Source organism: Macaca mulatta, chromosome 10, assembly GCF_049350105.2.
Source record: "Macaca mulatta isolate MMU2019108-1 chromosome 10, T2T-MMU8v2.0, whole genome shotgun sequence".
NCBI lineage: Eukaryota > Metazoa > Chordata > Mammalia > Primates > Cercopithecidae > Macaca > Macaca mulatta.
The window spans coordinates 12,495,561-12,522,178 of record NC_133415.1 but is presented as its reverse complement, the minus strand read 5'-3'; the positions used below and the strand labels follow the sequence as shown (position 1 = coordinate 12,522,178).

The 26,618-nt window shown below is 50.5% G+C and overlaps 1 protein-coding gene across 7 annotated transcripts; it reads left to right on the top strand.

Moving 5' to 3' along the window:
• Positions 1–737: 737 nt before the first annotated feature.
• APOBEC3F (apolipoprotein B mRNA editing enzyme catalytic subunit 3F) lies at positions 738–16,503 on the top strand. 7 transcript variants are annotated; one of them, XM_077949041.1, is made up of 9 exons: positions 758–1,112; positions 1,370–1,516; positions 3,090–3,243; positions 5,117–5,396; positions 5,603–5,717; positions 9,915–10,071; positions 12,683–12,962; positions 13,186–13,300; positions 15,688–16,503. In XM_077949041.1, exons 2-9 carry the CDS (start codon positions 1,467–1,469, stop codon positions 15,767–15,769), a joined length of 1,233 nt encoding a protein of 410 aa, XP_077805167.1. In that variant the 5' UTR covers positions 758–1,112; positions 1,370–1,466; the 3' UTR covers positions 15,770–16,503.
• Positions 16,504–26,618: the final 10,115 nt, after the last annotated feature.

Sequence of the window (26,618 nt, the reverse complement as noted above, 5' to 3'; positions counted from 1 at the left end):
GAAACACCATCTCTACTAAGAATACAAAAATTAGCCAGGCATAGGGATGGCGGTGTGTAATCCCAATTACATGGGAGGCTGAGGCAAGAGAATCGCTTCAACCTGGCAGGCGGAGGTTGCGGTGAGCTGAGATCATGCCACTGCACTCCAGCATGGGTAAACAGAACAAGACTCCATCTCAAAAAACAAACAAACAAACAAAACAACCACAAAAAACAAAAGCAAGCAAATACAAATCCAAACGTATACTTTGTGTAATTTTTAGGTCTCTGCACCATGGGAGGACACTACCAGGGGAAGGGAGCTGTGAGATCCACAGGGAGGCTCCAGACATGCTGGCCTGGGACACCAGCCGCTGCCCTTCCATGGCATGGGGACAAGAGGAGGCCAGAGCTCAGCCTACCAGGGAGCAACTCCGGGCAGGAGATGGGGAAGAAGGAGAAGCAGGAAGGAAAGAGCTCAGTGCGGGGACGCACATGGCATCCTGGTGGGACATCTGAGGCCCACACCCACCTGCTGTCCCTCCCTCCCATGGTGGCCTCCGAGTGTGAAGGCCTGGGGGGAGGCAGACGCCATGCCCTTCACTCTTCCTCCCTGTCCCCGTGGCTGCTGGGTGGAGACCATCTCTGGGATGACCCCTGAGGGCAGGATCCAGGAGTCCCTGCAGAGGCATTAGCCTGTCTGTCTTGAGGGTGGAGAGGCGGCTCCAACTGGGCGGGACCACCAGGGGAGGAGCTTGTGCTCTGCTGGCTCAGCCTGGTGTGGACCCACCTCCCAGTCTCTGGCTGCAAAGACTTTCTCTTTCCCTTTGCAGTTTCCTTGGGTCCTGCCACACAGAGCAGCCTGTCTTTATCAGAGATCCCTCTGCCAGGGGGAGGACCCCAGAGAAAAACAGAAAGAGGATGAGAGCCTGAGGAAGATAAAGCATCCCAGGGCCTCCCACTCCAGCGCCAGAGCAGGAAGAGGCAGGGGCCATGACTACGAGACCCTGGGAGGTCACTTTAAGGAGGGCTGTCCTAAAACCAGGAGCCTGTAGCAGAAAGTGAAACCCTCCTGCTCCAGACAAAGATCATAGTCGGGACTGGCCAGCCAAGGATGCAGCCTCAGTTCAGGTACCGCTGCCTGCTCGACCCGCTGGGCCTCTCTGCTGCCCCTTCCTGCCTGGTGGCCCTGCTGGGCCTCAACCTTGGTCCCCCACTCCCCTGCCCCAGCCCCAGCCCTGGGATCCCTCCCTTCTGACTCCCCTGCCCCCGCCACTCCCAGCCAGGCTCTTTGTCCTGCTCTGTGGTCGCCCCACTGCTACTTCTGAATGGGCCGCCTCCTCCACCTGCCACAGCCCAGGCCCCCTACTGAGACTCTCCCCCAAAAGTCATGGCAGGGCTGGTGCTCCCTGCTCTGGGAGGGTGCTCCCTCTGTGTGCTTCCTGCCATTCCTGAACTCTGGAACTGGGAGAATTGAACCAAAGGATGATGGGAGCAATGTGGAATTTTGTTCACAGAGCTTCGATGGATTTTCTGTAAGATTTACTTTGCTTTAAATACCAAGTCTTAGGAGAGCGTGTGGGGAGGAAATGGTCTCTGAAGCACAAGATAAATCATGTCTTCCAAGGATGTCTCCACTGTGGGCAGAGGAGGATGCAGATGACCCCAAACATACACTCTTCCTCTACGATCAGCATTCACCATTTATAATGACACCAGTAACATGGAATATAGTGACTGGGCACGGTGGCTCAAGCCTGTCATCCCAGCACTTTGGGAAGCCAAGTCAGGCGGATCGCCTGAGGTCGGGAGTTTGAGAGCAGCCTGACAAACATGGATAAACCCTGTCTCTACTAGAAATATATAATTAACCAGGTGCAGTGGCGGGTGCCTGTAATCTCAGCTACTCTGGAGGCTGAGACAGGAGAATCGCTTGAACCCAGGAGGCGGAGGTTGCGGTGAGCCGAGATCGTGCCATTGCACTCCAGCCTGGGCAACAAGAGTGAAATTAAGTCTCAAAAGAAAACAAAAGCAAAAACAAAACAAAAAACATGGAATATATGGGGGAAAAAAGCCTCCATGATCAGGAGAAATGCTTTTATTTTAAAATTTAGTAAGAAGAGAGCCCGGTCCCCAGTGACTCCCTCCTGCAGGGCCGGTGATACAGAGACTGGACAGGGCTTGTCTGATAAGAGGCCCAGCCCCATCCATCCCCAGCTCTGTGGCCTGGACAGGTTACCCCGCCTCTCTGCGCCTCTGGCCCCTCCTCTGTAAGATGGGAAATGCCCCTGCAGGCCTAGGGCAGCCTCACATGAGTTCAAACCCACGCAGCACTTAGAAGAGTGGCCTGGGCCTCAGAATTCAGTTCTACCGTGATTTAAAAATAGTAATATACTGAGGTGAAATGTCAGGAAGGAACTGGCTGAAAGGTTAAAATCTATGATTTTTTTTTTTTTAATTATTATTTAAAAAATTTTTTTTAATCTTTTTTTTTTTTTTTTGAGATGAATTTTCGCTCTTGTTGCCCAGGCTGGAGTGCAATGGCATGATCTCGGCTCACTATAACCTCTGCCTCCCACGTTCAAGTGATTCTCCTGCCTCAGCCTCCTGAGTGGCTGGGATTACACGCACCCGCCACCAGGCCTGGCTAATTTTTGTGTTTTTCGTAGAGACTGGGTGTCACCATGTTGATGAGACTGGTCTCAGACTCCTGACCTCAATGATCGGCCCACCTCGGCCTCCCAAAAAGCTGGGATTACAGTTATGAGCCATAAAGGCCAGCCAATAACTTTATTCTCTTTTGCATTTTACTAATGCGTTGGAGAATAGGTGGGAGAAATACCGGGAGGGTGGGGAATGTACCCCTGGAATGACCAGAGCTGGGCCCTGAGCGGGAAGAGGTCACCCCGGTCCTGCCGCCCCTGCCAGCACCCCCTTTTCTTGCTCTCTCCCCGGTCTTCCTGCCTGGGAAGGAAACAGAAATTCTCAGGGCTGTGGAGAGATGGGGGAGGCCCAGAGCCGTCCAGGGAACTGTGTTTAGCGGACATCAGTGCGGAGGGCTCCTGGGAGCGCTCTCTGCATTGGCTGGTTTCTCTCTTGTGTCTTCAGAAACACAGTGGAGCGAATGTATCGAGGCACATTCTTCTACAACTTTAATAACAGACCCATCCTTTCTCGTCGGAATACCGTCTGGCTGTGCTACGAAGTGAAAACAAGGGGCCCCTCAATGCCCACTTGGGACACAAAGATCTTTCGAGGCCAGGTACCACCCAGACTCCAATCACTTTACAGGCAGGAGCTAAGCCAGCTGGGAAAGCAAACCACGTACTGACGAGTGAAATGCCCGGCGGCGGGCTGTCCAGGGTGCCGTTCTCTCCCACACTTTCCAAGTCCGTGGCCCTGACCTTCCCGCTGGACCGTCCTGGGATCGGATCGTGGAGGGGGTTTGCCTCTGCACAAAAGGCCTTGTTTTTTTTTTTTTTTTGTTTTTTTTTGAGACAGAGTTTCTCTCTTGTTGCTCAGACTGGAGTGCAATGATGCAATCTCAGCTCACTGCAACCTCTGACTCCTGGGTTCAAGCGATTCTGTTGCCTCAGACTCCCGAGTAGCTGGGATTACAGGTGCCCACCACCATGTGCGGGTAATTTTTTTTTTTTTTTTTGTATCATTAGTAGAGACCGGATTTTACCATGTTGGCCAGGTTGGTCTTGAACTCCAGACCTCAGGTGATCCACCTGCCTCGGCCTCCCAAAGTGTTGGGATTATAAGTGTGAGCCACAGTGCCGGCCTATTTTTAATATTTTATTCAATCCAATGTCGCTAACATTACTTCAAGATTATTTAACATAAAATTCTTGACAAGATAGTGAAGTTTCTTTTTCTTGTCATGCTGAGTCTTTGAAATGAGCCGTGTAAGCCATGCTAGTGGGGTGGCTGGCGCCTGTATCCCAGCACTTTCGGAGGCTGAGGCCAGTGGATCACCTGAGGTCAGATGTTCGAAAACCAGCATGGCCAACATGGTGAAATCCCGTCTCTACTAAAAATACAAAAAAATTAGCCAAGCGTGGTGGCAGTCATCTGTAATCCCAGCTACTTGGGAGGCTGAGGCAGGAGAATCGCTTGAACCCATGAGGCAGAGGTTATGGTGAGTTGAGATTGCATCATTGCACTCCAGCCTGGGCAACAAGAGTGAAACCATGTCTCAACAACAACAACAAAAAGAGAAATGAGCGGTGTATAATGTATTTTTCAGGTGCCCAGGTCTCTCATCAGAGCCCCATTTCAAGTGCTCAGTAACCCCCTTGCCCAGTGCCCCCCACCACATGGGAGAGCACAAGTCCAGTGGCTTCTCCAGCAGATGGCAGGGAGGGAACAAGGCAGACCCCAGAGGGCCAGGCCACAGCAGGGGCTGAGGATGCCTGGTGAATGGATGCCTGGGAGAATGGATGCCAGAATTCACGCACGAGGCCGTGAACAGGGCTGGGAAAACTCCCAAACGAAGGGAAGCACGTGTCTTGGTGCACCTTGTGATGCTTCAACAGCAGGACTGAGACGGAGACATTGACAATGAATAGAAATGTGCTGGCTCGAGTTCTGGACGCTGGGAAATCCACTGTCAAGGCACCAGCGACTTTCCAGGGCCTGCGAGCTGCACAGTCACGTGGGGGTGAAGGTTGTTGCCAGAAGGTCGGGGATGCTCCAGCCAGAGTGGCCTGGGATGTCGGGTCACTGCTGCTCCATGCCACGGGGACAAGAGGAAGCAGGAGTTTAATCTTACACACTGCCCCTCCAGCTAGTGGGCAAGAGACAGAAAGTGGGACTAAAGTCGCCCTTGAATAACCACAGCAGTGGCACCCACAAAGGTGGAGTCCCCACAACCTCATAGCCGCTTGTATGTGCCACCTCTTAATGGTTAATGGTAATGGTTATGGTTAAGGCCATTACCATAGCAATTAACACTGAACATGAGCTTTGGAGCAGACAATCACTCAAACTAATCAGGGGGATGGAGGAAAGGAGCTTCAGTGGCAAGATCCCCTGGACTCCTGTCCTGGCCCCTCCTCCCACTGCCCCAACCCTGCCCTCTCCTCCTGCTCCCCCTCTCAGAGCATCCCCTGCCCCTGCTCCTCTCCCAGGTGTATTCCAAGCCTGAGCACCACGCAGAAATGTGCTTCCTCTCTCGGTTCTGTGGCAACCAGCTGCCTGCTTACAAGCGCTTCCAGATCACCTGGTTTGTATCCTGGACCCCCTGCCCAGACTGTGTGGCGAAGGTGGCCGAATTCCTAGCTGAGCACCCTAATGTCACCCTGACCATCTCTGCCGCCCGCCTCTACTACTACTGGGAAACAGATTATCGCAGGGCGCTCTGCAGGCTGCGTCAGGCAGGGGCCCGAGTGAAGATCATGGACTCTGAAGGTGAGAGGAGGAGGGGTCAGGGGAGCGTGAGCGGGAGGAACAGCATGAGAGATGGATGGATCTGCAATGCCGTGGCAGGGGGCGTCCCAGGGCAACCTACAGGGGCAGGGCCAGGGCTGACCACAACTGACAGCCAGGAGAGCAGGCCTGGGAGGGCAGGACCAGGGTCGGGGAGAGCCTGACTGCTTCCCTCCTCTTCATCTCAGAATTTGCATACTGCTGGGAAAACTTTGTGTACAATGAAGGTCAGTCATTCATGCCTTGGGACAAATTCGATGACAATTATGCATTCCTGCACCACAAGCTAAAGGAGATTCTCAGGTGAGGGTCTCCCTCTGGCCTCATGGTCTCTCTCCTCTCACCTCCTGCTCATCCTCCTGAGGCCTCCCCTGGCCAGGCCCTCCTGCCCTCCCTTCTGCCCCCTGCCTGCCCTCATAGTTACACCCCCTCACCCCAACTCCTCGTGTTTCCTCCACCTCCCTGCCTCCTCCCTGCTTTCCTGGGCCCCTCCTGTGAGTGAGAGGCCCCTTTGGCCTCCAGAGTGACCTCCATCCACCCCCGAGGCCGCCCTCCCCACAGCCTGGGATCCCCAACCTGGCTCCTTCCATCTCCCTGGCATAACCGAATTTGTCATAACAGTGGACGTAAGTGGGTATGAATATTCACAAGCTCGACAGCCAGAAGCTTTGAGCAACATCCTTCAAGGCTGACCTGAGCCCTTGAGAAGGAGCCGCCACTGTGGGAACAGAGCTTCAGGCTTCGGCTGCCATAGAAGATGGCCTGGGCCGGGTGCCCACAGGGCCGGCATTTATTTTCTCACAGATCTGGAGGCTGCAAGTCCAGGGTGGAGGGGTGGGCGGGGCTGTGTCCTCTGCGGCCGCTCCTCCTGGCCCTGTCCTCTCTGGCCGTTCCTCTGTGCACCTGCAACCCTAGGGTCTATCTGCCTCTAAATGTCCTCCTTGTTTATGGTCCCCAGTCAGACAGGATTAGGGCCCACCCTAAGGACCATGAGTTAATTTAACCACCACTTTAGTGGACCTGTCTCCAAATACAGTTATCCTGTGAGGAGGTGGGATGAGGACTTCAACATATCAATGTTGGGAAGATACAATTTAGCCCATGACAACGACCCAGGGGGCTTTGGGTCAAGCTTGGGTGGTGTGTGCAGGGATCTCCGTTCTGTGTGTCTGTCTCCCAGGAGTCCTGTCCTGACCCTCACAGCACCTCCCTTCAGACCTTGCTGCACCCTGGGCCGCACCCCATGGCTTCCCCACCCAACAGCACGCAGCGCGGCCTCCTGCTCACACCCGTCACTTCTCAAATCCTCCCCACAGGATGGAGATGCAGAAAGAGCCAAACACTCAGTGATCAAGGTCCCATGTGAATAAATTTTTTTTTTTTTTTTTTGAGACAGCCTCTCCCTCAGTCGCCCAGGCTGGAGTGCTGTGGTGCGATCTCGGCTCACTGCAACCTCTGCTTCCCAGGTTCTAGCAATTCTCTTGTCTCAACCTCCCAAGTACCTGGGATTACAAGCACATGTCACCACACTGGCTAATATTTGTATCTTTAGTAGAGATGGGATTTTGCAGTGTTGGCCAGGTGTTGAGTGAGATTTTACAAAAGCGTAGGCTTGGATAACGGGAGGCTTGAGATGCCAGGAACCTTCCAGGAAGCACAATAGAAAAAGGCAACCAGGGACCAGACAGGCCATAGAAAGAGATCATCTAAGGCCCTTGGGAGAGACGGGAACTAAGCACCTGGGTCTTAGACCGGAAGAGCAAACTGCAAGACAGGGTGGCCAGGGACACCAAGCTCTGCCCTTTCATCACATATAGACAGGAGCTCAGCCAGCCAGGGAACAACTCTAGGCAGGAGATGTGGAAGGAAGGAGCTCAGTGTGGGGGTACGCATGACATCCTGGTGGGACATCTGAGGCCCCCCCACCAGCTATTCCTCCCTCCAATGGTGGCCTTTGAGTGTGAGGGTATGGGGGGAGGCAGACACCTGCCCCTCACTCTCCCTCCCTACCACATAGCTGCTGGGTGGGGGGCGTCCCTGGGATGATTCCTGAGGGCAGGATCCAGGGGTCTCTCTGGAGGTCCTCCCATCCAGGTGAGAAAGCAGCCTGAAGTGAGGCCGGCACTCAGATGGGCCTGGGAGGTCACTCACAGCGCAGGTGCCTCCTGGAACAAGGGCCCTGGAAGATAGAAATAGAACCCAAGCCCAGGACTAACATCAGGGCCAGGACAAGCCTGCCAAGGAGGCTGCATGTGAAGCCCCAGATCAGGGACCACTGTGCGCTCTGCCCGCGGGGCCTCTGCTGCCCCTTCCTGCCTGGTGGCCCTGCTGGGCCTCAGCCCTGGCCTCCCCCTGCCCCAGCCCCAGCCCTAGGCTCTCTGCCCTCTGCTCTCTGCCCTCTTCTCTTTTGCTCCCACTCCCAGCCAGGCTCTTTGCCCTGCTATGTGGTCACCGGTCTGCAGCTTCTGAATGGGCCGCCTCCCCAACCTGCCCCAGCCCAGGCCCCCTGCTGAGACTCTCCCCAGAAAATCACCACTGGGCTGGTGCTCCCCACACTGGGAGGGTGCTCCCTCTGTGTGCTTCCCACCATTCCTGAGCTCTGGAACTGGGAGAATTGAACCAAAGGATGATTGGAGCAATCCGGCATTTTGTTCTCAGCACTTTGATGAAATTTCTGTAATATTTACTTTGTTTCAACACAAAGTCTTAGGAGAGGGTGTGGGGGAGGGAATGGTCTCTGTACCAGAAAATATGTCATTTCTTCCAAAGATGCCTCCAGTGTGAGCAGAGGAGGATGCACATGACCCCAGACACAGGCTCCTCCTCCGTAAGCACCATTCACCTTTTAGAATGACACATGTAACCTGGAATGTAGGAAAAAATATGATGATCAGGAGTAATGCTCTTATTTTAAAGTTTAGTAAGAAGAGAACCCGGTTCCCGACAGCTCCCTGCTACAGGGCCTGTGATGCAGAGGCTGGACAGGACTGGCATGGAAAGGGGCCCCAGCTCCATCCATCCCCAGCTCTGTGGCCTGGGCAGGTTACCCTACCTCTCTGTGCCTCTGGCACTTCTGTAAAATAGGATGGCCCCTGCAGGCCTCAGGCACGTGCCATGAGCTCAGACATATGCAGCACTTACGAGAGTGGCCTGGACCTGCCAGGCACAGTGGCTTACGCCTGTCATCCCAGAACTTTGGGAGGCTGAGGTGGGCAGATCACGAGTTCAGGAGTTCAAGACCAGCCTGGCCAACATGATGAAAACCGGTTGCTACTAAACATACAAAAACTAGTGCTGGGCACGGTGGCTCACGCTTCTAATCCCAGCACTTTCGGAGGCCGAGGTGGGCAGATCACAAGGTCAGCAGTTCAAGACCATCCTGGCTAACATGGTAAAACCCTATCTCTACTAAAAATAAAAAAAGTTGCCTGTAATCCCAGCACTTTGGGAGGCCGAGACGGGTGGATCACGAGGTCAGGAGATCGAGACCATCCTGGCTAACACGGTGAAACCCCGTCTCTACTAAAAAAAAATACAAAAAAATTAGCCGGGCGAGGTGGCGGGCGCCTGTAGTCCCAGCTACTTGGGAGGCTGAGGCAGGAGAATGGCGTGAACCCGGGAGGCGGAGCTTGCAGTGAGCTGAGATCGCGCCACTGCACTCCAGCCTGGGCAACAGAGCGAGACTCCGTCTCAAAAAAAAAAAAAAAAAAAAAGTTAGCCGGACATGGTGGCATGTGCCTGTAGTCCCAGCTACTTGGGAGGCTGAGGCAGGAGAATCGCTTGAAACCAGGAGGCAGAGGTTGCAGTGAGCCGAGATTGCACCACTCCTCTCCAGCCTGGTGAAAGAGTGAGACCCCATATAAAAATAAATAAATAAAAATACAAAAATCAGCCAGGCGTGGTGACACAAGTCTGTAATCCCAGCTACTCAGGAGGCTGAGGTGGGAGAATCACTTCAACGTGGGAGGTGCGGTGCAGTTTACAGTGAGCCGAGATCGCACCACTGCACTCCATCCTGGATGCCAGCGAGATTCTGTCTCAAAAAGAAAAAAAAAAAAAAAACGGAGAGTATTCGGTGTGATCCCAATGTAAAAATAATAATCATCATCGGACAGGTGAAATGTGAGGAAGGAATTGAGCTGAAATATTCAAGCAATTATTTGAGTTTGGAGAGTTTTATTGTCTGTTGCATTTTCCTAATGGGTTGGGAGATGTGTGGCAGAAAAACTGGGAGGTTGAGGGTGTCCCATTGGTAGCCCCAGAGCTGGGGTTCCAGCTGGGAGAGGTCACTCCGGCCCTGCTGCCCCTGCCAGTATCCCCTCCTCTTTCTCTCTCCGAATCATCCTGCCTGGGAAAGCAGCAGACATTCTCAGGGCTGCGGAGGGATGGGGGAGGCCCAGAGCCCAGGGCAGTCCAGGGAGTGATGTCCAGCGGGCATCAGCCCCCAGGACTCCGGGGGGGGCGTCTCTGCATTGGCGGGTTTCTCCCTTGTGCCCTCAGAAACCCGATGGAGGCAACGTATCCACAAATATTCTACTTCCACTTTAAAAACCTACGGAAAGCCTATGGTCGGAATGAAACCTGGCTGTGCTTCACCATGGAAATTATAAAGCAGCACTCAACTGTCTCCTGGGAGACGGGCGTCTTCCGAAACCAGGTAGCACCAAAGTCCTAGTTATACCCCAAATAGGAGCTAAGTAGCTGGGAATGCAGAAACCACAAGAAGTGATGTGCCTGGCGCGGGCTCTCCTGTGTGTACTTTCCTTTTACATTTCTTTTTTTCTTTTTCCTTTCTTTTTTCTTTTTTCTTTCTTTCTTTTTTTTTTTTTTTTGTTTTTTTTTTTTTTGGTTTTTATTTGGTTTTTTTTGGGTTTTTTTTTGGTTTTTTTTTGGGTTTTTTTTGTTTTTTTGAGACGGAGTCTCGCTCTGTCGCCCAGGCTGGAGTGCAGTGGCGCAATCTTGGCTCACTGCAGCCTCTGCCTCTTGGGTTCAAGCGATTCTCCTGTCTCAGCCTCCTGAGTAGCTGGGATTACAGGTGCCCGCCACCACACCCGGCTAATTTTTATTGTATTTTTAGTAGAGACGGGGTTTCACCACAGTGGCCAGGCTGGTTTCGAACTCCTGACCGCACGGGATCCGCCCCCCTCGGCCTCCCAAAGTGCTAGGATTACAGGCATGAGCTACCGCGCCCAACCTCCTCCCACATTTTTAAGTCCGTGGCCCAGATCTTCCTCCCTGTCTCTCCTGGGATCGGGTGGTGGAGGGGGTTTGTCTCTTCCCAAAAGGCCTTGCTTAGAGCCCAGCACCCTCACTCTTGACTTTCTTTCCCAAAATCTTGTCATGGAGCTGTGTGTCCGGAAGTCCTCGGGAAACAGCTGCTGTGGGAATCGGGGGCTGTGGTGTCCGGCACTGTGTCTGGGCCAGTCACTGCTGGGCTGGTGGGGCCGCCCCTGCCATTGCCCTGATTCCTTGATGTCAAGGACACATCATCACAGGATGGTGAACCCTTGCTCCTCACCACACCGCCCCCACAGGGGCCACTGACCTCCCACCCACCCTGTCATGTTCCACCCACCCCTGCAGCCCCCACTGCCCAGGCAGGAGACTTTTCAGAGTGTGTTCGGGGAGGGAGCCGCCTGTGTTCTGGGCAGGCCTGGCCTACAGCAGTGCTGGCCTCGGAAACGCCCAGGACTCAGGAGTGAAGCACAAGTGAAGTCCCCACACGCTAAAAAGGCGGCAAGAACTGGTGGAAGACATTTTAATGTCTGCATTAGCTCAATTATCTCACATACGATTTCAACATATACTTAATATAAAATGTCTCACGAGGGAGTTAAAGTTTGTCTATTCTCACAATGAGATTTTGAAATGAGCTGTGTATTGTTCACAGGCCAATGTTTCTAATCAGAGCCCCATTTCAAGTGCTCAGTAACCCCTTTGGCCAACCTTCAACTCCATGGGCAATGCTGGTCCAATGACCTGCGTAGCAGAAGGGAGACAGGGAACAAGGACGACCCCCATAGGGCCAGGCCGCAGCAGGGGCTGAGGATGCCTGGTTAATGGATGCCTGGGGAACAGGATGCCAGAAATCACACATGACCTGTGACAAGACAGGGAAAGACTCAATAAAATAAAGAAGGAAGGGGCCGAGTGCGGGGGCTCACACCTGTAATCCCAGCACTTTGGGAGCCCGAGGCGGCAGGATCATGAGGTCAGGAGTTTGAGACCAGCCTGGCTAACATGGTGAAACCCCATCTGTACTAAAACTACAAAAATTAGCCAGGCGTGGGGGTGCGCCCCTGTAGTCCCAGCTACTCGGGAGGCTGAGGCAGGAGAATTGCTTGAACCCGGGAGGCAGAGGTTTCAGTGAGCCGAGATCTTGCCACTGCACTCCAGCCTGGGTGATAGAGCATGACTCCATCGCTCAAAAAAATAAAGAGGAAAGGCCGGGTGCGGTGGCTCACACCTGTAATCCCAGCACTTTGGGAGGCTGAGGCAGGCAGATCACGAGATCAGGAGATTGAGACCATGCTGGATAAGTCAGTGAAACCCTGTCTCTACTAAAAATACAAAAAATTAGCCGGGTGTGGTGGCAGGCGCCTGTAGTCCCAGCTACTTGGGAGGCTGAGGCAGGAGAATGGCATGAACCTGCGAAGTGGGAAGTGGAGCTTGCAGTGAGTGGAGATCGTGCCACTGCACTCCAGCCTGGGCGACAGAGCAAGACTCTGTATCGGAAAAAAAAAGAAGAATAATAATAAAGAAAAACGAAGGACAAGGATGGAAGAAGGGAAATTCTATGAATAAAAAGCCCTAGGGCCTACTATGTACCCAGAAAAATGAAAAGTAAAGAGAATAAGGCAGTGCATGTGGTTTACGCTCATAGTCCCAGAGCTTTGGTAGGCTGAGGCAGGAGGACAGTATGAGCCCAAGAGTTCAAGGTCAGCCTGGGTAACATGGTGAAATCTTGTCTCTGCAAAAATTACAAAAAGATTAGACAGGCGTGGTGGCACGCACCTGCAGTCCCAGCTAATCAGGAGGCTGAGGTGGGAAGATTCCTCGAGCCTGGGAGGTGAAGGCTACAGTCAGTCCAGATCGCACCACTGCACCCCAGCCTGGGCAACAGAGAGAGACCCTGTCTCAAAAATAAATAAATAAATAAGGAAACGCCCTGGGGCTCCAGGCCCGCCCTCTACTCCCATCGCCCCACCCCTGCACTCCCCCTGCTCCTGGTCTGAGCTCCCCCTGCCCTCCTCCTCCTCCTTCCCCAGGTCGATCCTGAGAGCCGTTGTCATGCAGAAAGGTGCTTCCTCTCCTGGTTCTGCGACAACACACTGTCTCCTAACACAGACTACCAGGTCACCTGGTACACATCTTGGAGCCCTTGCCTAGATTGTGCAGGGGAGGTGGCCGAGTTCCTGGCCAGGCACAGTAATGTGAAGCTCGCCATCTTTGCCGCCCGCCTCTACTACTTCTGGGATCCACATTACCAGCAGGGGCTCCGCAGCCTGAGTGAGAAAGGGGCCTCCGTGGAGATCATGGGCTACAAAGGTGAGACGTGGGGGACTGAGGGGAGAGGGTTCGGGAGGGACAGCATGAGGGGCAGGTGGGGCTGCAATGCCGTGGGGCGAGGCAGTGTCCCCGGGAAGCCTGCAGGGATGGGGCCAGCGTCCACTGTAACTGGCAGCCAGGAGACCTGGCCTGGGAGGGGAGGGACCAGGGCCTGGAGAGAGGCCTGCTGGGTCCTCACTGCTTTCTCCTCGTTTTTTTTCAGATTTTAAATATTGTTGGGAAAACTTTGTGTACAATGGTGATGAGCCGTTCAAGCCTTGGAAGGGACTAAAATACAACTTTCTATTCCTGGACAGCAAGCTGCAGGAGATTCTCGAGTGAGCGGTCTCCCCGGGCCTCATGGTCTGTCTCCTCTAGCCTCCTGCTCATGCTGCGCGGGCCTCCCCTCCACCCTGGACCAGCTCTGCTTTTGTCTGGTCATCCTGAGCCCCTCCTGCCCTCAGGGCCATTTCACAGTGCTCCCCTGCCTCATCACCTCCTCCCCGCTCTCCTAGGCTCTTCCTTCAGAGGCCCCTTTCTGCCTCCATGGCTACCCATCCACCCACCAAGACCCCGTTCCCTGAGCCTGTGTGCCCCTAACCTGCCTTTTCCCATCTCCCCAGCATAACCAACCTTTTTTTTTTTTTCTTTGAGACGGAGTGTCGCTCTGTCGCCCAGACTGGAGTACAATGGCTTGATGTTGGCTCACTGCAAACTCCGCCTACCAGGTTCAAGTGATTCTCCTGCCTCAGCCTCCCGAATTGCTGGGAGTACAGATGCCTGCCACCACGCCCAGCTAATTTTTTTTTTTTTTTTGTATTTTTAGTAGTAACTGGGTTTCACCATGTTGGCCAGGCTGGTCTTGAACACCTCACCTCAGGTGATCTGCTCATCTCGGCCTCCCAAAGTGCTGGGATTACAGGCATAAGCAACCCCGCCCGGCCGCATAAACAAATCTTATTAAACTCAACCTAGGCTGGCTGCAGTGACTCACGCCCAGCAATTTGGGAGGCAGAGGTGGGAGAATTGCTTGAGCCCAGGAGTTCGAGACCAGCCTGGGCCACAGGACAAAGCCCCATCTCTACAAAAATAAATAAATAAATAAATAAAAAGCCAGGTGTGGTTGCATGCACTTATAGTTTAAGTGACTTGGGAGGCTGAAGTGGGAAGATTGCTTGAGCCCTGGAGGTGGAGGCTACAGTGAACTGAGGTCGCGCCACTGAACTCTGGTCTGCATGACAGATTGAGACCCCATCTGAAAATAAATCAATAAATAAACTCAACCTAAATGGGTATGAATATATGCAAATTGAATACCAGAAGTTTTGAGAAACATCCTTTGTAAATTTCATCCTACGAATTGGGTCATTCATGTCCTACCCAGCTAAAACAGAGGCCAGGAGCCAGGGAGGAAAAGCAATCAGGCCACACGCCATTGCTCCCGAAATGGACTTCTGTGCAAGCCTGACTGCTGAAACTGTGCGTTGTACCCTGAAACCAGCTTTATCCATAGCTTCTGCGATAAATGGCTCTAAGTCTTGGACTCCTTGCTCCAAAAGCAGCGACTCAGCAATGGAACCTCCCAGCTCCCAACCCTTCCTAGTGCCCACGGGCTTTCCCAAAGGGCAAGAGAACATTTCTCCTTTTTTTTTTTTGAAATGGAGTCTCACTTTGTCGCCCAGGCTGAAGGGCAATGGCCCAGTCTTGGCTCACTGCAACCTCCACCTCCCTTGTTCAAGTGATTCTCCTGTCTCAGCCTCCCGAGTAGCTGGGATTACAGGCGTGCACCACCATGCCAGGCTAATTTTTGTATTTTTCATAAAAATGGGTTTCATCATGTTGCCCAGGCTTGTCTTATTTTTATTTTATTTTTTGAAACAGAGTCTTGCTCTGTTGCCCAGGCTGGGGTGCAATGGTGCGATCTCAGCTCACTGTAATCTCTGTCGCCCAGGTTCAAGCTATTCTCCTGCCTCAGCCTCCCAAGTAGCTGGGATTACATGCACGTGCCACCATGCCTGGGTAATTTTTGTGTTTTTGGTAGAGATGGGGTTTCAGCATCTTGGCCAGGCTGGTCTTGAACTCCTGACCTCGTGATCCAGCCGTCTCGGACACCCAAGGTGCTGGGATTACAGACGTGAGCCACGGGGCCCAGCTTAGGCTGGTCTTAAACTCCTGGCCTCAGGTGATCTGCCCGCCTTGGCCTCCCAAATTGCTGGGATTGCTGGTGTGAGCCACAGCGCCTAGCCCATTTCTCCTTTTTATAAAATCTGTTGCCATCTCTGTTCTCCCAACATGGTGAACACCACCCGGACTGCGTGTATGTCCCAAATTACAATTATTTCTTTGCAAATGAAATGTGAGATTTAGAGGCTCTTCTCCACACTTTAAATTTGACTTGACATTTTCAAGGCAGATGTAAGTTATTAGAGAATGAGACTCTATAAAAATGACCCCTTCATGCCGTGGCCTCCATAGAAGATGCCCCGGGCCAGGTGTCCACACGGCAGGCATTTATTTTCTCGCAGATCTGGAGGCTGCAGGTCCAAGTTCGAGGGGTGGGTGAGGTTGTTTGCTTGGAGGCCGCTCCTCCTGGCTGGCAGGGAGTCTTCCAGCTGTGTCCTCTGTGGCCTTTCTTCTATGCACCTGCACCTCTGGGGTCTCTGCTTCCAAATATCAACTTTTTTTTCTTCTTTTTTTGAGACAGAATTTTGCTTTTGTTGTCCAGGCTGGAGTACAATGGCACAATCTCAGCTCACTGCAACCTCTGCCTTCCAAGTTCAAGTGATTCTCCTGCCTCAGTCTCCTGAGTAGCTGGGACTACAGGCGTGCGCCACCACGCCCAGCTAATTTTGTAGTTTTAGTAGAGCTGGAGTTTCTCCATGTTGTTCAGGCTGGTCTTGAACTCGTGAGCTCAGGTGATCCACCCTCCTCAGCCTCCCAAAGTGCTGGGATTACAGATGTGAGCCACCATACACAACCTCTTTTTTTTTTTGAGATGGAGTTTCACTCTGTTGCCCAGGCTGGAGTGCAATGGCAGGATCACTGCTCACTGCAACGTCTGCCTCCTGGGTTCAAGCAATTCTCTTGCCTCAGCCTCCTGAGTAGTTGGGATTACAGATGCCCAGAACCACTCTCTGCTAATGTTTCTATTTTATAGTAGAGATGAGGTTTCACTGAGGAAGGAGACCACCTCTCTAATTGTCTCCTGTTTCAGAAGGAAGCAAAAAGTTAGAAAGAAGCAGAAGTAAGATCAATGGCCAGATTGTTTGGCACTGCTACCTGGGCCTGGTAGTTAAAGATCAACTCCTGACCTGACCATATGAGGAAGCATTGTGAAACTCTCTGTTCTGTTCTGCTAGCCCCCACTGCTGATGCATGTAGCCCCCAGTCACATAGCCCACACTTGCACAATCTATCATGACCCTTTCGTGTGGACCCCTTAGAATTGTAAGCCATTAAAAGGGTCAGAGACTTCTTCAGGGAGCTTGGCTCTTAAGATGCAAGTCTGTCGACGCTCCCAGCTGATTAAAGCCTCTTCCTATAACCGGTGTCTGAGAGGTTTTTTTCTGCGTCCATTCCTGCTGCATCACCATGTACACTCGAGGCCAGGCTGGTCTCAAATTCCTGACTGCCCACGTTGGCCTCCCAAAGTGCTGGGATTAAAGGCATGAGCCATGACACCTGGTCAACCTCCTTTTTGGACCCCAGCCAAGTTAATTTGTGCCCACACTAGAGGTCTCATTTAAATTAATAATCTCAGCCGGGCCTGGTGGCTCACGCCTGTAATCCTAGCACTTTGGGAGGCTGAGGCAGGCAGATCACTTGAGGTCAGTGTCACCCACGTCCATGTGAAGAGACCATCAACAGGTTTTGTGTGAGCTACAAGGCTGTTTATTTCACCCAGGTGCAGGTGGGCTGCGTCCGAAAAAGGAGTCAGCAAAGGGTGGTGGGATTATCATTAGTTCTTATAGGTTTGGGCTAGGTGTACAAAGTACATTCTTAAGGGTGGGGGAGAATATTACAAAGTACATTCTTAAGGGCAGGGGAGACTATATTGTATCGGTTAGGGTGGGGCAGGAACAAATCACAATGGTGGAATGTCATCAGTTAAAGCTATTTCCATTTCTTTTGTGGATCTTCAGTTGCTTCAGGCCATCTGGATGTAAATGTGCAGGTCACAGGAAATGGCTGAGCTTGGGCTCAGAGGCCTGACATTCCTGTCTACTTATATTAATAAGAAAAACAAAACAAAATAGTGCTGCAGTGTTGGGGTGGTGAAAATTTTTGGGGGTGGTATGGAGAGATAATGGGCGATGTTTCTCAGGGCTGCTTCAAGCAGGATTAGGGCAGCGTGGGAACCTATGGTGGGAGAGATTAAACTGAAGAAATATTTTGGGGTAAGGGGTGATATTGTGGGGTTGTTAGAGCATTTGTTGTATAGAATTATTGGTGATGGTCTGGATGTGGTTTTGTATGAATTAAGAAACTAAATGGAAGATACAAAGTCCAAATAAAATAAGGAGAAAAATAGTGTTTTTTTTTTTTTTTTTTGAGATGGAGTCTCACTCTGTTGCCCAGGCTGGAGTGCAGTGGCACAATCTCGGCTTACTGCAATCTCCGCCTCCCTGGTCCAGGTGATTCTCCTGCCTCAGCCTCCCGAGTAGCTGGGACTACAGGTGCCCGCCACCATGCCTGGCTAATTTTTTTGTATTTTTAGTAGAGACGGGGCATCTGCAGCACTGTAATATGTTCGTAATGGTCCCAACGCCCGTGCTGGAAGGTTGTGGGTTTATGGGAACGAGGGCAAGGAACACCTGGCCTGCCCAGGGCAGAAAACAGCTTAAAGGCATTCTTAAGCCACAAACAATGGCATGAGCATCTGTGCCTTAAGGGCATGTTCCTGCTGCAGTTAACTAGCCCAACCTATTTCTTTAATTCGGGCCATCCCTTCATTTCCCATAAGGGATACTTTTAGTTAATTTAATATCTATAGAAACAACGCTAATGACTGGTTTGCTGTTAATAAATATGTGAGCAAATATCTGTTCAGGGCTCTCAGCTCTGAAGGCTGTGAGATCCCTGATTTCCCACTTCACACCTCTATATTTCTGTGTGTGTGTCTTTAATTCCTCTAGTGCTGCTGGATTAGGGTCTCCCTGACTGAGCTGGTCTCGGCACCAAAGTGCTGGGATTACAGGCATGAGCCACTGCACCTGGCCAGAAAAATAGGTATTAAAGTACTAGGAATTGGGACTACATCCAATTAGACAGTGTCCAAGGGGGTTCAATGTAATTATTTGCTCGGTTGGTGAGTTTTGGGGCTCTATCTTTGAGTTTTTTTATGTTGTCATATACCCGGCTGGATTGATTTAGGTAAAAACAACACTCTTCATTTAAAAATATACAGTCTTCTTTTGTTAGCAGTGAGTAAGTTGATGCCTCGGTGATTTTGGAGGAAAGAGAAATGCAAAGCCAGCAATTGTTCATTAAAGAAGGATTAGCAACGGCTAGGAGAGAGTGAGATTGATGGTGTGGTGTAGATAGCGGGGGAGAGGTAGAGGGTGGCATAAGAATGGGTACCAGAATAAGAGTGAGTATAAAAGTAAAGAATAGGACTTCATCAGGGTGAAAGTATTGGAGGATACCTTGCCCCTGAAGATCTTCTATCCACTTCAAGAGAGACTTAAGGGTGGTGATTTGAGGTAAAAACAGGAGCCACTAAATACCAAGAGCCTGAGAAACCACTTGGGTGATTTGACTAATAAAGGCTGATCTGTTACCAGACTGTATAGAGGTGGGAAGGCCAAACCGAGGAATTCTGTCTAACGGAAGGAAAGAAATGATCATGGTGGCCTTCTCAGACCCTGTGGGAAAGGCCTCTACCCATTCAGTGAAAGTGTCTACCCAGACCAAGAGGTATTTTAGTTTTCTGACTTGGGGCATGTGAGTAAAGTCAATTTACCAGTCCTGGGCAGGGGCAAATCCTGGAGCTTGATGTGTAGGGAAGGGAGGGGGCCTGAACAATCCCTGAGGAGTAATGGAATAGCAGACGGAACACAGAAGTGATTTCCTTGAGGATAGATTTCCACAATGGAAAGGAAATGAGAGGTTCTAAGAGGGGGGGTAGCGACTTGTAACCTACATGGAAGAGGTTATGAAATGATGATAGAATAGAATGGGCCTGTGAGGCTGGAAGGAGATATTTTCCTTGGTCCAAGAACCATTTGCCTTGTGTGGGAAGAGATTGATAGGTGGAAGTTCCAGTGGACAAGTAGGTGGGAGTGACTGATGAGAAGGAGAAAAACTGGCCATGAGGGGCAGAAGTTGGAACTCTAGCTACTTCTTTAGCGTTGCCCTGAGCAATGGGATCTGATGCCTTTTGATGGCCCTTGCAGTGAGTGAATGACTCCAGCTTCCTTTGGAAGTAAAGTGGCTTTAAGAAGAGTTTTTATTAAGGAGGCATTAATGATGGAGGACCCTTGCATAGTGAGGAAACCTCTTTCTGCCCATATAACAGCATGGAGGTGCAGGATATGGAAGGCATATTTAGAGTCAGTATAAATATTGATGTGTAGTCCCTTTGCAAGAGTAAGGGCCTGAGTTAAGGCAATGCGTTTGGCTTGCTGAGAGGTAGTGGAGCAGGACAGAGTGGTAGCCTCAAGGATAGATATGGAAGATACTGTAGCATAGCCTGCCTTTGCTAGTGAGTGGTGATTAGGCCTGGTGGAACTGCCATCAATAAACCAAGTGTGATCAGGGTGAGGAATGGGAAAGAAGGAAATATGGGGAAATGGAGTGAATGCCAGGTGTATCAGAGAGATACAGTCATGGGTGTTAAGTGTGGTATTGGGAATAATGTGGGAGGCCAGATTGAAGTCTGGGCCAGGAACAATGGTAATTTTCAGAGACTCAACAAAGAGTGAGTATAGCTGAAGGAGCTGAGGAGCAGAAAGTATATGCATCAGGCGTGAGGAAGAAAATAGATTTTGTAAGTTATGAGAACTGTAGAGAATGAGTTGAGCATAGTTTGTGATTTTGAGGGCCTCTAAAAGTGTTAAGGCAGCAGCAGCCACTGCACAGAGACATGATGGCCAGCCTAAAACAGTAAGGTCAAGTTGTTTGGACAAAAAGTCTACAGGGCACGGTAGCTTTGCATAAGAATCCTAGTCCTTGTGTAAGAATTCCGACTGCACAGCCCTTCACTTCAGGCTATGTGTAATGGAAATGGTTGGGATGAGTCAGGGAGAGCTAGTGTGGGAGCAGTCTCTAAAGCTGTCTTCAAGGAACAGAAAGGAGTGGGGAAAGGATTTAGGATCTATGGGGTCAGCTAGGTTTCTCTTTATGAATTTATATAATGGTTTTGTTAGGATGGCAAAACCAGGTATCCAAAGGTGAAAGTATCCGACCATGCCTAGGAAGGAAAGAAGTTGTTGTTTTGTAGAAGGAGCTGGGGTTTGAGAGATTAGCCAGACACGATCGGCAGGGAGAACACACATGTTTTCATGAAGAATTATGCCGAGGTAGGTAAAGGATGGGGAAGAAATTTGAGCTTTGGAGGGGGATACCCGATATCCTCTGGAGAATAAATGTTGAAGGAGCAGGAAGGTATCTTGTTGAGAAAACTCAAAGGAGGGACTACCAAGTAAAAGATCACCAATGTATTGAATAAGGTGGGAAGCAGAGGGGTGGAAAGAAAGTAAATCATGAGGAAGGGCCTGGCTGAAGTAATGAGGGCTGTCCCTGAAGCCTTGTGGCAGCACAGCCCAGGTTAGCTGCTGGGACTGATGGGTGTCAGGGTCAGTCCAGGTAAAAGCAAAGAGGGGCTGGGATGAAGCATGCAAAGGAATAGTAAAGAAAACGTGTTTGAGATCCAGGACCGAATAATGGGTTGTGGAGGGAGGTATTGAGGAGAGGAGAGTATATGAGTTTGGCACCATGGGGTGGATAGGCAAGACAATTTAGTTGATAAGGCACAGATCCTGAACTAGCCTCTAAGGCTTGTCCAGTTTTTGGACAGGTAAAATGGGAGAATTGTAAGGAGAGTTTTTAGGCTTTAAAAGGCCATGCTGTAATAGTTGAGTGATAACAGGCTTTAATCCTTTTTAAAGCCTGCTGTGGGATGGGATATTGACATTGAGTGGGGTAAGGGTGATTAGGTTTTAATGGGAAGGTAAGGAGTGCATGATCGGTTGCCAAGGAGGGAGGAGAGGTGTCCCATACTTGTGGATTAAGGTAGGAAGACACAAGGGGAGGATGCGAAGGAGGCTTTGAACTGGGGAAAAGGGTGGCAATGAGGTGTGGCTGGAGCCCAGGAGTAGTCAGGGAAGCATATAATTTGGTTAAAGTGTCTTGACCTAATAAGGGAGCTGGGCAGGTGGGGATAACTAAAAAAGACCCCATAAAAGAATGTTGTCCAAGTTGGTGCCAGAGTTGGGGAGTTTTAAGAGGTTTAGAAGCCTGGCCATCAATACCCACAACAGTTATGGAGACAAGGGAAACAGGCCTTTGAAAAGAAGGTAATGTGGAGTAGGTAGCCTCCATATTGATTAAGAAGGGGACAGACTTTCCCTCCACTGTAAGAGTTACCCAAAGCATCCATGATGGTCCAGGAGGCTTCCGAGGCAATCAGACAGCGTCAGTGTTCAGCCACTAAGCCGAGAAGAACTGGGAAGGAGTCAGTCAGAGAACCTTGGGCCAGAGCTCCAGGGGCTCTGGGACTGTCTGCCGGGTGAGTTGGACAGTCCAATTTCCAGTGGGGTCCTGCACAGGTGGGGCATGGCTTAGGAGGAATCCTGGGCTTTGGGCATTCCTTGCCCTAGTGGCCAGATTTCTGTCACTTGAAGCAAGATCCTGGGGAAGGTGGTGCTGGAGGAACGCCTGGCCCCTGTGGTTTAGGTGTTCTGAAGTCCTTGTGTGCTAGAGATGTGACTGGGGTTTCTCTCACAGCAGAGGCAAGTAATTGCAACTCTTCTCTATTATTGCACACCTCAAAGATGAGGTTAATTAAGTCCTGTTGTGGGATTGAGGGCCAGAATCGAATTTTTGGAGCTTTTTCTAATGTAAGGAATGGGTTGGGTAACAAAATGCATATTGAGAATACAACAGCCTTCAGGACCCTCTGAATCTAGGACGGTAAAGCATCTAAGGGTTATTGCCAAATGGGCTATGGACTGGGCTGGGTTTTCATATTTGATGAAAAAGCGCCTAAATGCTAACCGATTTGGGAGAGGTTGGGTAAAGAAAATGGAGCATTAACCTTGGCTATACCTTCAGCTCCAACCACTTCTCTAAGAGGAAACTGTTAGACAGGTGGGGAAGGGCTAGTCATGGAATGAAACTGTAGGCCAGACCAGGTGTGAGGAGGGGAGGTGATAGAAAGATTATAGGGTGGGGGAGCAGAGACTGAAGAAGAGTTGGGACCTGGCTCAGCCTGGCGAGGAGCAGACTGAGGAGAAGGGAAGAGGTCAGATGAGTCCATGCAAAAGGAGGATTCGAATGACTTAGAGCTTGGGGTGGAGACTGAAGGAACAGACAGGAGAGAAAGAAGATTTGTGATGAGTCTCATCAGAAGCAGAGATTAGGAAGGGACTGATGTGTAAAAGAATGCCTGGACGTCAGACACCTCAGACCATTTGCCCATTTTAGGACAAGAATGTTCTAGATATTGTAGGAAGGAGAAATGGAAAGTGCCATTTTCTGGCTGTTTTGAATCATTGTTGAGTTTGTATTGGGGCCGAGTGGTGCTGCAGAAGAAAATAAGATGCTTAGGTTTTATGTCAGGTGTGAGTTGAGAGGTTTTAAGTTTTTGAGAACACAGGCCAAGGGAGAAGAAGGAGGAATGGAGGGTGTAAGGTTGCCCATAGTGAAGGAGGCAAGCTCAGAGCAAAGAGAGGGTACAAACACAGAGAAGGGGGGCTAGTGAGCAGCCCTGCACTGCAATGTATGTGAGCAGCCAAAGCAGGCATCCCTGCAATTGACTGGCCACCAAGGGAAGGTGGGTGAATGACCAAGGCAAGTGTCCCCGTGGTGATCAGACACCAATGGAGTGTGGGTGAATAATCAGGCAGGTGTCCCCACAGTGATTAAACACCAAGGGAAGACTTGTCTTCCTGAGTCCGTGACAGGCGCCAGAGTTTTGGGTCCATGGATAAAATGTGTCTCCTTGTCTCTACTAGAGAGGAAAAAGAACTGGAATTGGAAGGACAGGGAGATTGAAGGGTAGTGAGAGAGGAAGATTGTAGGGTAGGGAGAAAGTTTGGAGAAGAGTGAAAAGAACGCTTACCCGATTTGAAATTGGTGAGATGTTCCTTGGGCTGGTTGGTCTGAGGACCCAAGGTTGTAGGTGGATCTCCTCATGGAGTGAGGGCAAGGACAGAGGACTGGTCTCCTGAAGGAGTCCTCCTGTCCTGGGTTTCGGCACCAAATGTCATGTGCGTCTGTGTGAAAAGACCACCAACAGGCTTTGTGTGAGCAACAAAGCTGTTTATTTCACCTGGGTGCAGGCGGGCTAAGTCTGAAAAAGGAGTCAGCAAAGGGTGGTGGGATTATCATTAGTTCTTACAGGTTTGGAATAGGCATACAAAGTACATTCTCAAGGGTGGGGAGAATATTACAAAGTACATTCTTAAGGGCAGGGGAGAATATTACAAAGTACCTTCTTAAGGGCGGGGGAGGCTATATCATATCAGGGTGGGCAGGAAAATATCACAATGGTGGAATGTCATCAGTTAAGGCTATTTTCACTTCTTTTGTAGATCTTCAATTGCTTCAGGCCATCTGGATATATACATGCAGGTCACAGGGGATATGATGGCTTAGCTTGGGCTCTGAGGCCTGACAGTCAGGAGTTCGAAATGAGCCTGGTCAACATGGTGAAACCCTATCTCTACTAAAAAAAAAAAAAAAAATTAGCCAGGTGTGGTAGTGGACGCCTGTGATCTCAGCTACTCCAGAGGCTGAGGCAGGAGAATCACTGGAACTTGGGAGGCAGAGGTTGCAGTGAGCCAAGATCATGGCATTGCACTCCTACTGGAAGACAGAATGAAACTGCATCTCAAAAAAATAAATAAAAATAAATTAATCATCCGTTGGCTGGGGGCAGTGGCTCACGCCTGTAATCCTAGCACTTTGGGAGGCCAAGGTGGGTGGATCACCTGAGGTCAGGAGTTCAAGACCAGCCTGGCCAACATGGCAAAACCCTATCTCTACTAAAAATACAAAAAGTAGCTGGGTGTGGTGGTGGACACCTGGAATCCCAGCTACTCGGGAGGCTGAGGCTTGAATCACTTGAACCAGGAGGCAGAGGTTGCAGAGAGCTGAGATGGTGCCACTGCACTCCAGCTTGGATGACAGAGTGAGACTTTGTCTCCAAAAACATTAATTAATGAATTAATTAATCATCTGTTGAAAAGGACCTGTCTCCAAATACAAGCACACATTGAGGTAGAGGGATTAGGGTTTCAATATATTGATTTTTGGGAGAAACAGGGAGACATGGCAACAAGCCATAGTCATTGTGGGCGGGCCTGAGTTGGGAGTGCAGGGGTTCCTGTCCTGTGTGTCTGTCTCCCAGGGGAGTCTCGACCTGACCCTCACAGCCCCTCCACCCAGACCTTCCTGTGTGCTCCACCCACCGCATTCCTCCTGCACCCAACAGCACCCAGCCCTCCCTCCTGCTCATGCCCCTCCCTTCTCAAATCCCTCCCAGCAGTGCAGCTCTGGGCTAGGAAACAGCCCAGGGAATGTGATGGAGATACAGCCAAGAAAACACTCAGTGATCAAGTTGGTGTTTAAGTAAGATTTTCATTAAAAAGTAGAATTGGGTACTACATGGAGGCTTGAGATGCCCAGAGCTTTTCGAGAAAGCAGAACAGAAAGTAGAAGGGCAACCAGGAACCAGAGGGGCTAGTGAACCAGAAGCTCGGGCCCTCAGAGGAAACAGGGAGTGGGCACCTGGGTCTTGGGCCTGTCAACAAAAAGAGTCAAACTCTGTAAAATATTGAAGAGATGTGTTCTGAGCCAAATACGAGTGACCATGGTCCGTGACACAGCACTCAGGAGGTCCTGAGAACATGTGCCCAAGGTGGTAGCAGTGCAGCTTGGTTTCATATATTTTAGAGAGGCAAGAGCTATCAATCAAATATATTTAAGAAATACAGGAGCTGGGCACAGTGGCTCATGCCTGTAATCCCAGCACTTTGGGAGGCTGAGGTGGGTGGATCATGAGGTCAGGAGTTCAAGACTAGCCTGGCCAACATAGTGAAACCCTGTCTCTATTTAAAATACAAAAAATTAGCCAGTGTGGTGATGTGCACCTGTAATCCCAGCTACTCAGGAGGCTGAGGCAGGAGAATCATGTGATCCTGGGAGGCGGATGTGGAGGTTGCAGTGAGCCAAGACTGTGCCATTGCACTCCAGCCAGGATGACAGTGCAAGACTCCATCTCAACAAAAGAAAGAAAGAAAGAAAGAAAGAAAGAAAGAAAGAAAGAAAGAAAGAAAGAAAGAAAGAAAGAAAGAAAGGAAGGAAGGAAGGAAGGAAGGAATATATTGGTGGCCAGACATGGCAGCTCACGCCTGTAACCATAGCATTTTGGGAGGCTGAGCCAGATGTATCACCTGAGGTCAGGAGTTCGAGACCAGCCTGGCCAACATGGCAAAACCCTGTCTCCACTGAAAATAAAAAAATTAGCTGGGTGTGGTGGCAGGCCCCCATAACCCCAGCTACTTGGGACACTGAGGCAGGACAACTGCATGAACCCAGGAGGCAGAAGTTGCCGTGAGCCAAGAGCATGCCACTGCATTCCAGCCTTTGAGACAAAGCAAGACTCTGTATCGAAAAGAAAAGAAAAGAAATACATTGGTTTGGTTCAGAAAGGTCGGGTGACTCAAAGTGAGAGGAGAGGGGTTGGGGGGCTTCCAGGCTACAGGTAAATTTAAACATTTTGTGGGCTGGGCACGGTGGCTCACACCTGTAGTCCCAGCACTTTGGGAGTCTGAGGCAGGCAGATCACGAGGTCAGGAGCTTGAGACCATCCTGACTAACATGGTGAAACCCCATCTCTACTAAAAATACAAAAAATTAGCCCGATGTGGTGGTGGGCGCCTGTAGTCCCAGCTACTTGGGAGGTTGAGAAACGAGAATGGCGTGAACCCAGGAGACAGAGCTTGCAGTGAGCCAAGATCACGCCACTGCACTCCAGACTGGGTGACAAAGCGAGACTCTATCTCAAAAAAACAAAAAACAAACAAACAAAAAACATTTTCTGGTTGACGATTGGTCGAGTTTGTCTAGAGACCTGGCATCCATAGAAAGGAAATGTTCAGGTTAAGATAAAAGACTGTGGAGACCAAAGAACCTAAGATTGTGGAGACCAAGGTTCTTTTGAAGTCTCATAGTGACTGCCCTTAGAGAAAATAGATGATAAATGTTTCCCATTCAGGTCTTTAAAAGGTGCAGTTAGTTAATCTGTTTAGAACTGTGAGGGCCTGGAAGAAAAAGATCCAGCTATGTTAATAGAGATTCTTCACAGATGCAAATTTTCCCCCACAATGGACAACTTTGTAGGGCCATTTCAAGATATGGCAAAGACACATGTTTTGGGATAAAATGTTTTGTCTTTCTTCTTTGCCACATAATTTTGTGCCTGAGTCAGAC

What these genes read in the sequence shown, in the direction of transcription:
- APOBEC3F (XM_028827470.2), top strand. Translation starts at nt 1,467, where the DNA reads ATGATGGGAGCAATGTGGAATTTTGTTCACAGAGCTTCGATGGATTTT. An exon ending in GAAGATCATGGACTCTGAAG is followed by an intron (nt 5,397 to 5,602) that starts GTGAGAGGAGGA and finishes TCTTCATCTCAG; the next exon opens with AATTTGCATACTGCTGGGAA. An exon ending in AAGCTAAAGGAGATTCTCAG is followed by an intron (nt 5,718 to 9,914) that starts GTGAGGGTCTCC and finishes TTGTGCCCTCAG; the next exon opens with AAACCCGATGGAGGCAACGT.